Consider the following 12263-nt stretch of genomic DNA (forward strand, 5'->3'; position numbering starts at 1 on the left):
AGTGGATTTAAGTGGCTAGACACTCCTGCTAGGGTGTCTGACGGTATTTACAACTTAATCCTGTGATCATCTGTGATGCCTTTAGGGGCTGTAATTGCAATGCATTTTTAATGATATCCAAATGTGCTGAGTGCTGTCATTCTAAAGTGTGCGTAAACATGTAGTCTTGCTGCTGTGCTTAGGTGAAGACCCCAGACTGTTAGCCCTTAAGATGTAGAGGTGTATACTTTAGGGTCAGTAGGAGATGCTTGGTCAGGGTCATGTGTCACCCAGGCAGGTGTATCCCTGTTTAATGCTTGTTGAGGTAATGGGAGGGGGACGCCACTGGGCTGGTGCCAGTGCGCAGGGCCCTCGCTCCAGGATAGGTTCAACTAATTGCATTGGGGGCAAGATGATGTGCATACATGGGAGTGGTGGTACTAGACCCCACTCCCACTTCGGGAGGGGTGGAGATGTTCTGCAATGTCACAAAGTAATTCCAACAGCTTATGTATATTTGTAAATTGGTGTATAGTATTGAGTGGTGTGTGTGTTTAATAAATGTACTCTTACTTTTATAAAGCAAAGTATAGACTGGAAATCAATTATTGAGTGTTATTTTTGCGCACCTGCAAATGGCGATTACTAGCCCACACCACCTCCCTTGAGTAAGCCTCAGACTGCTCTGCAACGCTACCCTCTGAGAGTCAGGCGCTGCCCTAGGATGTTTGGTTCCCAGTGAAGAACAAATGTGTCATGTTATTTGTGCAGGCCTCACAGATGCTGCCTCGTTTTCCAACACATGTGCTTTATAAATGTGCCTATTATTATTATTATTATTATTATTATTATTATTATATGTAGAAAGATACTTGGCTGTAGCACAAACTAGGTAAAATTGAACGAAGATTCAGTAATACTTACTGAAATGAAGACCTGGGCGTTGCTGCCATTTAGGAGCACATGCTGCGGGTGGGAATGGCTAGAATCAGCAGAGAAATCATTGGGCCAGCTTGAGGGAACGGATGCTCCTTCCTCACCCAGGTAGCTGTACATCTGGAAGATTTTGCGTAGATCGTGCGCCAAGCAGCTACAGTTGTAGAGTACAGCTCCCAGCTCCTTAACCTGCAAAGGGCGAGATCGTGCAGTGAGGGATATGGTTGGTAGCCCTCCTAGAGGGGGCGAGGATGTGGATCATAGCGATCAGCACTGTGGTTAATCCTAGCCAAACCGTTATCAAAGTATGTTGAAAGCCATGCAAGTGCCACATAAGAGACTGTACTATGGCGCATTGGCACTACCCCAGTAACCGATTATCAGGCCCCAAACTCTTGTGGCACGCCCGCGCCTAAGTGATGGAGATTAATTCCATGTTGCTGCTCAATCCTGGTTGCATGACTAAGAGAACCCCAGTGGTTACCTGAGTGAGAGAGCGCCAGTCCATGTTGGCGCTGCCAATGTAGATGTGCTTCTTGTCCACCACCCATAGCTTTGTATGCAATACTCCTCCTAAAAGGCTTTTGAAGTCCACTAACTTTACCTCTGCACCTGTAGGAGATAATGAAGGGGACAATGTACATTATCATCACCTTATTAAACATCCTGATACCACAAACTAGAAATCCTCACCCTGGAGCTCTGCTTTCACCACACTGAACCCACCGCGAGTGCTCAATCTACAATATACCCCATAAAACCTACCCTGTATAGGAACCATTATTACACCCCACCATTCTGAGCATTCCAAACCATCCAGAACAAGAATAAAATACAATGTAGCATAATTCAAGCATACAGGGATCAAGCAAGATCACAAGCAACCTCAAAATAGAACGAGGAACCAGAAAAGCTCAGCATCAAACAATATCACTGTGAGAAATTGTATTATTAGTTGGGGAGTATTGGGGGGGGGGGGTGAGCCCTTCTCAAGCAACAACTACAAGCTCTTTCAGCGTGAAACACAAAGTCTCTAAATTAACCTGTGATTAACAACCCTCTGGTAGTTTGACACAAAGCATCGTGCTTAACTTCGAGGCAATACGTAAAGTATCTATGCAGCACTTACACAGCAATAAAGTGACACACCACAAGGTTCCCTAGGGAAGACATGGCTTGGCAGTTCGGGCTGGACTGTTCCCATGAGGCACGGGGTCAGACCGATTTGCATATGGCCATGTCTGAACTGGGGTGGCTGAGTGGGCTAAAGAATGGTGATGGATTAAACCCGGATCAGTTGAATGGGGGTGAGTGTTTGATTTGCTCAAACGCTCCGTCCATCATCCCCTTTTGTATTGCTTTGTTCGCCCTAAGTGTGGCAGGGTATGCTCAGACGTGAGTCCCTTGCTCACTTAACCACTGGATTCAAGATAGCCTGGCTGATGAGGATTATGAATCCGAAACTGGTCCCAGGATGCTTGTTTCCGATCCAGGGAAGACATGGCTTGGCAGTTCGGGCTGGACTGTTCCCATGAGGCACAGGGTTAGACTGATTTGCATATGGCCATGTCTGAACTGGGGTGGCTGAGTGGGCTAAAGAATGGTGATGGATTAAACCCAGATCAGTTGACTGGTGGTGAGTGTTTGATTAGCTCAAACGCTCTGTCCATCATCCCCTTTTGTATCGCTTTGTTCGCCCTAAGTGTGGCTTTGGGATGCTGTGCAGTCAGCTCTTCCTTTCCGCACACATTTTTAAACATTCTCCTAGTTGTGTATTGCGCACATACAGAGGCCGCAAGACTCCACTGGGGCCCAAAGCGGATAGTCTTAAAAGTTAAAGTAACTTTCCCAGCAGCTCTTTTGCTATAAACAGGGTGAGACTGCTATATTTATCTGGGGGCCCATCATCAAGCGAAAGAAAGAAAATGAAACAAACCAGAATGCTATACAACCTTATGGGGGTGAGATACGACCTCAAACAATATTATCATGCTTATGTGTGGTTTGTGAAATATAAATAAGACATTTTTCCATGAGATAAAGATTGTGAGCTTCATCAAACTTCGGAATCTTTGGTGTTGCAGTTCTTTCACTATTATAGTTTCTCAATGGGAAAATGTGCCAGGCAGACTGCTATCCATGTATTACATTTGACATTATCTGTCTGCTCTTTGTCCATGTTTCTCAGTGGCCATATGTGAAAGGAGAAGCAGCCCTCAGGGTTCGATTTCACCTAGATTACAACCAAAGAATGTTTTAAACAACCAAAAGTAAACTTATATTCCTACCTGGATGGAAAATGTGAGTGGTCTGAGTCTCAAACTTCTAGTGTGCATTCAACACAACTACCAGAATCCAGTTACTCAAGATAGTTCAAGAGGAGGCCTACAATGTCAATGTTCAAACACAGAATTTGTTACAGGTGCCACAGGGCGGAGCACCTTGGGAATGTCTGTGGGAGTAGCACAAATCATGGGTCCGTGTGTCCTGAATGGCTGGTGGTGATTGAAGTTTCCAAGTGGTGGCAAGAGTTCACATTAGTGAAAGCATTTGTGGTCTGTCTTTACCTGTACTTTTAAACCACTATATGTCGAGCTCATTCTGTGCAGAAAAATGGATTAGATGGTTCTGGCTTGAGGGTGACCATGCTGGACCAGATGGGCATAAAGGAGGGAAAGAGAAGAATTATTCTCTGGCTGGAGAAAAGGTGATAACGCCACAAAGCAAGTGGCTTTATGGTACCGGTCAGAGGATGCAGATTGACAAGAATCACAATTCAGATATGCCTTCAGCAGGTGCCCTCTAATTCGGTGAAGACATTTGATGTCATTGAGTCAGTCCTAGGCATCTTGGCAGCAAGGTCCTCCTAATTCTTGGTCAGTTCACTTCCTCAAGAAGACCTATATGGAGGCTTCTCCTAGCTGAGCCTTTGTCTTGACCCCATGGTCAGTAGTCCGCTTCGGACCATAAATCTAGGACTATAGATTTGTCTTCCTCCTTGAACGGATATAGGAGTAGGGCTTATTCTAAAGTGATAGGCATCCTCCCAGAGTTATGTTCTATCAACAACTTTCAAAGTCTTGTTTGAGGTCAAACTTCACATCTTATTCTGCAGAGATTCTCAAAAAGCCCAGACAAATAGATGGAACTTGTGCGGAGGGCGAGTTTTTATTCAGTTAAGATGGGCAGATGCAGGGTGGCATCAATCGAAAGGCGCTTCATGTTTAAAATGTGTAACTCAGGCTATCTCCACAAAGAAGCGGTGAAGGCAGGCACAGGCTGGTCAAAGGGATGTGTACTCCAATAAAATAGTTTAGATGTCCCAACTGGGATCTGTGTGATTGTAAGATTGCTTCCAGCAGAGATGAACAGAGAGGCCATAAATTCCAAACATGTATTGTATTAGCGAGGTGATGAGTAGACATCACAAACAGCTGTATACGGTCTTCTGGGTGATTTGCGGTAGAGTTGTCAATGCAGCTCAACAAGTTTCAGGCAGTCCATTTTGCTCTAGGTTTGGCTGAGAGTGTGGGTGGATTGCCTAAACCCTCCCAGACAGGTAACAAGGTTCTACAAGGGAGAGTTACATGAGGACTGTCATGTCAAAAAGGCGATCTATGGCGGGGAGCCTCCTTCTTGCACTGCTATCACTGGGTCGTGTTGGAGGACATCATCTGCAAAGCACATGCATGCTCTATCATATTACAAGAGCCCACAAGCACCACACGCACAGGGGGAATTGGAGAACCCCAGGTAGGAGGGCTGAACTAATTTTACATAAAGAGGTGGGGATTACTTTTGCAAGGGTCCAGGTAACAAGGTTTGTGATCCTCAGTAGAATTTTAGCTACTCTCATCGGTCAGTTCTGTGACAGCCCATCTAGGGAGGTGGGGATGGGGCAGTGGTAGTCACCCTGTCCTAGGGCTGGGGGAGGTGGAGGGTACTCTTGTAGCGCTCCCTGCCTAGTAGCCATGTGTTCTGCAGCTGGAATGTAAAAACAACATGGAGTACTCTCCGGGAAAGGGCTACTTCTCAAAGTCAGGGGGGGGGGGAAATAACAGGGTAGATCGCATCAAAGCAGGCACCAAAAAAATTAGTTGTGCTCTCTATCTAATGATGTACTTTTACCACTACAAGGCTCCTTCACTTCCCCTGTTTAAACAATTGTATGCTGTGTGACACACTTTGAACGGGTGGCTCGCAACTGCTTTAGGAATTGCTACCTTCAAAGAACACTATGGAAAGGCCACAAGATAATGGTTTCCCAATGTCCTGTCATGTAGCTTGCCAGGTGGTCTACACTTTTGAGTGTAGACCACCTCACCTTTTTGTTCATGTGTCTACGTTTGGACTGGTGTCCCCTACTAGCCAAACCTCTCTTTTGACCAATAACAACCTCTTGGGCACAAGTAGGGTGTTCCTTGGAGAAGACCCAATACACATCATACCAAACATTCAATGTCTTCCCTGTCCTTCCGCCCCTCTCTTAATAGGAAAGCTAGAAAAAGCACATGAAAGTACCCAATGATCTTTTAGGGTGGGAAGTTGATAGGAACAAAACAGAACCCTTGACTGGAAACTACGTTCCTATCAGCGACCTAAAGTTGGATAAGTAACCTTCCTCTGGGATTAGACTTGGTAACACTCTGTATCTCTGTTAAAAGACTCTACAGAGAGCAATAAATTGTGTTTACAAGGACAGTGACCCTTCTGCTTTAACCTAGGGAACCCTAAGCATACATTTTCTTGGGGCTAAGATAACCCCCTTTTGACTTTATCCTGTTGGCCCCTCAAGTTGAATGAACCCGCCACCCTGGAGTACCAGCATCTATTGTTTACAGGCCTTTAAGGAGCTTGAATGTTTTCCTTTTTCATCTACGACCCATAATGGCCCATGCAACGTATAGTCCAGGTCAAGCGAACATTGGCTAAAAGTTTGATGCCACTCTGACCCCAATCACGGGAGTCTCCACTAACTTTTTACACTGCACAGCCTCCTCCCATTTAAAGCCTTCAGAAAAGAAGACTTTATTTCATTATGGCATCTTACTACTTTGAAGGAACTGCCCTACCCTTCCTTTAACCCCTACCACGTTTTCCCGCTGTGCGCTGAAAAAAAAAATGGCTTGTTTATGACAAAGCCAGCTCGTCATCCGCGTAGCGCAGGTAACGCCCATGACGAGCTGGCTTTGTCATCAGCGCCGAAGGGGTTAAAGAACTACAGCTATCTTTCCCCGAAAGCGTTTAGAACGCTCCATACAAATACAGTTAACTTCGTGCTCCCACATTCTTGATGCAGAAATTGCAACAGCTTCCAAAACGGCTGTATATGCCATACATCAGCAATCACAGAGGACAGGAGCACTTAAGCCTCACCCACAGGTTGCCGAACTGACTCCTGATGAAACACAGAGCTGAATTTAAAACTCTACGTACAGTTCACATAGCACATTGCAAAGCAGAATCTGAATCGTTCCACTTTGCAGTCTTTCTACAACACACCCTTTACTGTCTACTCCCAAGCGACACCCATCTGCCACCTCTTCATGCTTCAGGTTCTATTTTGTGATGATCAACTAGAAGACAATAGACTTCCAGTGAGGAGGGTCTTGCAGCCTCACTTCCCTTTCTCTTACTTCTGTCTTAGGAGCAAAGCAAGTCTTACCTTTCTGTGTCAGCATGATGAGGTCGGTGCTATTCGCTGTACCATTCACAGCAATGTTCAACTTCACTCCACGCGAGGACAGCTCCATGAGCTTTTTTAGCACCTTCTCCCCCTACAATAAGCATTTGTGTTACAATATATTCTCTTCAACCCTTTATTCTAGCTGCGCTTTTGATAAGCGCACGTACAAGATCAAGACAAATAAGTTACTTACCTTTGGTAACACTCTTCGTGGTGGATACTCTAACTGGAGAGTCCTCATCTTTTCCCCAGGTGTCGGACTGAATTCAGTAGCTCTTGTAATAGCTTCTGTGTGCCAATATGACTCACCATCACAGCTACATCCCGCCTTCGGAGTGACGACACGAAGTTGCACTTAGTCACCACCTCTGCATGCTAACGTCAGTTGTCTCCAATTTTTTCATTTTTTATGCCCAAACATTATTATTAATGAATGTCCATTCCAGAGAATGGGAAGGTAGGCTGGCAGGTGTTGAGGAAATTACAATTAAATAGAGTATAGCCAGAAAGAGTACAACTGAAGGTGTACGCGTTATTCTTTTGATGGCGACATTTCTACCTGCCGATTCTGGCCCTTCTGAATCATTACAAAAGCAATGCCCCATACAAGGGGTTGGATCTGATGAGTTAACGAACACCAGGACATCCTGCACAGCTAAGCAAGCAAATCTACACCGTCAGTGGTGCTGAGAAATGATGCCGTAATACTCATTAAAACTGTGGACAGATTTCACATTACCACCAGGCAGATAACACTCTGAACTAGGACAATATTGGCGGCCTGAGTCCTTGTGGAATGAGCGCTAGGATTTGCGAAGGAATAATACAGTTTGGTAAAAAGGACACTCTGGTGTGATAAGGTCGATGTCTGGACTGCCCATCCTTTGTTTGCAGCAGTGAAAGAAACAAATAGTTGATCATCAACACTGTACATCTTAGTCCTATCAATATAGAAGCTTTGGGCACATCTTGAGTCCAATCTGTGAAAGCTACCCTCAACTGTAGAGGGATGTGGTGGAGTGTGATAGATTACTCCAGGTGGAAAGCTGACACCTCTTTTAGAAGAAATGATGCAAGGGACCTATGTTCAATCTTGTTAGGGAAAAAAGGTTTCTACGTGGAGGCTGAACTGACTAAGCCTACAGCTCACTGAATTGAGGACAATGAGAAACACGGTCTTCAAGATCAAAAGCCTCTGTGGAAAGGCTCAAAGGGAGCACATAACATAAAAGTTCAAACTAAGTTAAGGTCCCACTGCATCCTGATAAAGGGAGAAGGGGAAACATGTCAAAGTCCTTTTAAGAATGGCGTCACAACTGATAACTTGAATAATGAGGGCCAATGAGGTAAAGGAATACAGACTAAGGGCTGATAGGTAACCTAACAGTGCCTACAGCAAGGCCTTGCCAGCCCAAAGACAATACATACAAGATAACTTCAGACAGTTTCACCTGCAGCGGATCAATCTGTGTCTGCTCACACCAGGTGACAAATTTAGCACAATGGCCCAAATATTAAGACTTGATGGAAGGACAACAGGCAGCCAGCATGATATCCATCAATTGTGATGGAAGGTAGAAACTTCTCTGCTGGTTCTGCTCAATCTCCACTAATAGGGGTGTAGACTGTGAGGCTCGAATGTAGAACCCATCTCTGCTGCTGGGACAACAGATTCTCCCAAAGACAGAGTTAAAGTTGAGGACAAATGCTCAGGGTCACAAGATCTGAACACCTGATCTGCTAAGTCGAATGTGAGACTGTCAGAATGTGCTCAGCTCTGTCTCGCCCGCTTTCTTCAGCACCCATCGGACTAGAGGCAGATCAGAGGTGGAAACGCATACAGCAGGCCTACTGAAGATGGAACACATCTCCTAGAGGCCCCGAGGGGGAATCTCCACACTACCACTGGACTAATCTATCCTGTGCATCTTTCAGGTGCAGACGGCACTAATGATTGACTAGGTGATGCCTGCTGAGTTAATCTAGTCTTAAGTTGAAGAATGTTGCCAAATGACTGCCCATCAAGGAAATCTTGTGACATGCCAGCCAGCGCCATAGCCTGAATGCCTCCATAGAAAATGTGACCACACACAGAGCTGCATGTTTCAATACCACATAGCAGTCATATTCTCAGTCCGCACTTGGCTCAGTCATGACAGAGCGGTACAAAAGGGGGTGGTGATGGACGGAGCATCTGAACCAATCAAACACTCACACCCAGTCAAAAGATCTGGGTTTGATCCATCACCGTTCTTTAGCCCACTCTGCCACCCCAGTTCAGACATGGCTATATGCAAATCAGCCTGACCCTGTGCCTCATGGGAACAGTCCAGCCCGAACTGCCAAGCCATGCCTTCCCTGGACCGGAAACAAGCTTCCGAGGACCGGTTTCTGGCATTCCAGCAGTCTTCAGCCCGGCTTGCTTGAATCCAGTGGCAAAGTGAGCAAGGGACTCACGTCTGAGCATACCCTGCCGCACTTATGGCGGCCAAAGCGGTACAAAAGGGGGTGGTGATGGACGGAGCATCTGAACCAATCAAACACTCACACCCAGTCAAAAGATCTGGGTTTGATCCATCACCGTTCTTTAGCTCACTCTGCCACCCCAGTTCAGACATGGCTATATGCAAATCAGCCTGACCCTGTGCCTCATGGGAACAGTCCAGCCCGAACTGCCAAGCCATGCCTTCCCTGGACCGGAAACAAGCTTCCGAGGACCGGTTTCTGGCATTCCAGCCGTCTTCATCCCGGCTTGCTTGAATCCAGTGGCAAAGTGAGCAAGGGACTCACGTCTGAGCATACCCTGCCGCACTTATGGCGGCCAAAGCGGTACAAAAGGGGGTGGTGATGGACGGAGCATCTGAACCAATCAAACACTCACACCCAGTCAAAAGATCTGGGTTTGATCCATCACCGGTCTTTAGCCCAATCTGCCACCCCAGTTCAGACATGGCTAAATGCAAATCAGCCTGACCCTGTGCCTCATGGGAACAGTGCAGCCCGAACTGCCAAGCCATGCCTTCCCTGGACCGGAAACAAGCTTCCGAGGACCGGTTTCTGGCATTCCAGCCGTCTTCAGCCCGGCTTGCTTGAATCCAGTGGCAAAGTGAGCAAGGGACTCACGTCTGAGCATACCCTGCCGCACTTATGGCGGCCAAAGCGGTACAAAAGGGGGTGGTGATGGACGGAGCATCTGAACCAATCAAACACTCACACCCAGTCAAAAGATCTGGGTTTGATCCATCACCGTTCTTTAGCCCACTCTGCCACCCCAGTTCAGACATGGCTATATGCAAATCAGCCTGACCCTGTGGCTCATGGGAACAGTCCAGCCCGAACTGCCAAGCCATGCCTTCCCTGGACCGGAAACAAGCTTCCGAGGACTGGTTTCTGGCATTCCAGCCGTCTTCAGCCCGGCTTGCTTGAATCCAGTGGCAAAGTGAGCAAGGGACTCACGTCTGAGCATACCCTGCCGCACTTATGGCGGCCAAAGCGGTACAAAAGGGGGTGGTGATGGACGGAGCATCTGAACCAATCAAACACTCACACCCAGTCAAAAGATCTGGGTTTGATCCATCACCGTTCTTTAGCCCACTCTGCCACCCCAGTTCAGACATGGCTATATGCAAATCAGCCTGACCCTGTGCCTCATGGGAACAGTCCAGCCCGAACTGCCAAGCCAGGCCTTCCCTGGACCGGAAACAAGCTTCCGAGGACCGGTTTCTGGCATTCCAGCCGTCTTCAGCCCGGCTTGCTTGAATCCAGTGGCAAAGTGAGCAAGGGACTAACGTCTGAGCATACCCTGCCGCACTTATGGCGGCCAAAGCGGTACAAAAGGGGGTGGTGATGGACGGAGCATCTGAACCAATCAAACACTCACACCCAGTCAAAAGATCTGTGTTTGATCCATCACCATTCTTTAGCCCACTCTGCCACCCCAGTTCAGACATGGCTAATCCATCAACTGTGTTTTTTGCATCAGTCATGACAGAGGACAGTAAGGATTTGAGAGCCAGCCGAATGGCACAAGCTCCAGAATAATTATGTCATGGTTGAGCTTCACATCATGCTGGTGACCTCCCAGTATCCTTCACAACAGCCACCTCTGTGAAGGAGGTTTGCCACATATCGGATTGGAGTGCATCATCCGTCACTGAAAGGCCTGAGATGCCTCATCTGACGGATGCTCTCCGAAAGGCACTCTCACTGATGGTCCCAATACCGATGCAGTTTCCATTGCAGGGCCTCAATGTGCAAGTAGAAAGCACCAGCAGAACGCAAGAAGCTAGAAGCCCCAGCAACCTCAGAACTAGAAATGATGGAAAAGTAGCTCTAGCCTTAAACACTAAAATCACAGCTTGAATGTGCCAAACTCGCTGGTGAGGCAGAAAGTCCGCCAAGGTGACTGTATCTAAGAAAGCCGTGATAAAGGGCACTCTCTACAAATGTTGAAGATCAGACTTGGACTCCTAGATGGAAAACCTAGGGTGGACAGCAACAACATTTCTGGAGGTGGTCTGAGATTAGCTGGGGCAAGCCCACCTTCAACAGTCAGTCATCGAGATAAAGGAATAGGCGAATCCCCAACCTGAAAAGATGGGCCATAACCACTGCCATGACTTTCGTGAAAACCTGAGGGACCAATGTGAGGCGAGAGAGAAGAGTGGTAAACTTGAATTGATCTGATTCCACTACACAACTAAGATAATTCCTATAGTACTTCAGAAAAGGCATATGAAAGTACTCACTCTGCAGGTACAACAACACCATCCAATCCTGGTGGTCCAAGGCCAACAGAACCTGTGCAAGGCTCATCATCTAACTTTTTCCGTCTTGAGGAATGAGTTCAGCAACCTGATGTCCAGAATTGTTCTCAAGACCACATCCTTCTTTGGAACCAGGAAGCACCATAAGTAAAACCTAGTTACTTCTCCGACTCGGCAGAGCCTACATTACTCCCTTGGCGTGGGGCCAGATTTAGAGTTCAGGGGACAGTATCTACTCCATCAGGGAGACTGAGCAAACTACTCAGTTGCCCTGACGGAGTACCCATCCTCTGAATTTAGAGTTATCTGCTGGTCCAGCGGACAGCTCTAGTCACTGACCAGAACCACTGTCACAGCGTTTCCAGGCAAGGGGTTAAACGTTTGATGGACAGCTCCATCGAACATGAAAAACACCGGTCTTCAAAAACAAAAGCTAATGATCCTTACCAACCATGGGAGTTTCCTCCCATGGTGGGTTAGAGGATCATTTAAAGTTATTTCTGTTCCGAACCACCAGGTTTTTCACAGCAGTAAAGGATATTCAAAACTATCCATTTGATTGCCCACTCCAAGTCCGGCATACAGTTAAAAGGCTAAACCTCCAAAGGCCCTTACTCGGTCGGCCATCGGAGCAGTATGTCTGAGAATTAGTCAGAGTAGGGTTCGTGGCTGACCTAATTAATGCCCACCCGACTGTAAATCTGGTGGGCGGACCTTCATTTAGGTGTAGCAGGTGCTCCATCATCATTATGCTGGAGCATATTTTTCGCCAAACTCTAAATCGGAACATTAGGAGCTCCAGGTGTCGGTCCCAGGATACTTGTTTCCAGTCCAGGGAGGACCTGGCTTGGCAGTTCAGTCTGGACTGTTCTCATGAGGCACAGGGTCAAGACTGA

The 12263-nt window shown here is 46.9% G+C and overlaps 1 protein-coding gene across 2 annotated transcripts in view; it reads right to left on the reverse strand.

Moving 5' to 3' along the window:
* Nucleotides 1-12263, reverse strand: part of LOC144781629 (5'-3' exonuclease PLD3-like) — a 109114-nt gene that overhangs the window by 66904 nt on the left and 29947 nt on the right. For both annotated transcript variants that reach the window (XM_078660579.1, XM_078660580.1), the window contains 3 exons: nucleotides 6581-6692; nucleotides 1400-1527; nucleotides 904-1104 (listed from right to left, as the gene is read on the reverse strand). In XM_078660579.1, the coding sequence (XP_078516705.1) occupies nucleotides 904-1104; nucleotides 1400-1527; nucleotides 6581-6692 (441 nt within the window). The remainder of the gene's footprint in view (nucleotides 1-903; nucleotides 1105-1399; nucleotides 1528-6580; nucleotides 6693-12263) is intronic.

The sequence above is a fragment of the Lissotriton helveticus genome, chromosome 9 (genome assembly GCF_964261635.1).
Source record: "Lissotriton helveticus chromosome 9, aLisHel1.1, whole genome shotgun sequence".
NCBI classification, from domain to species: domain Eukaryota; kingdom Metazoa; phylum Chordata; class Amphibia; order Caudata; family Salamandridae; genus Lissotriton; species Lissotriton helveticus.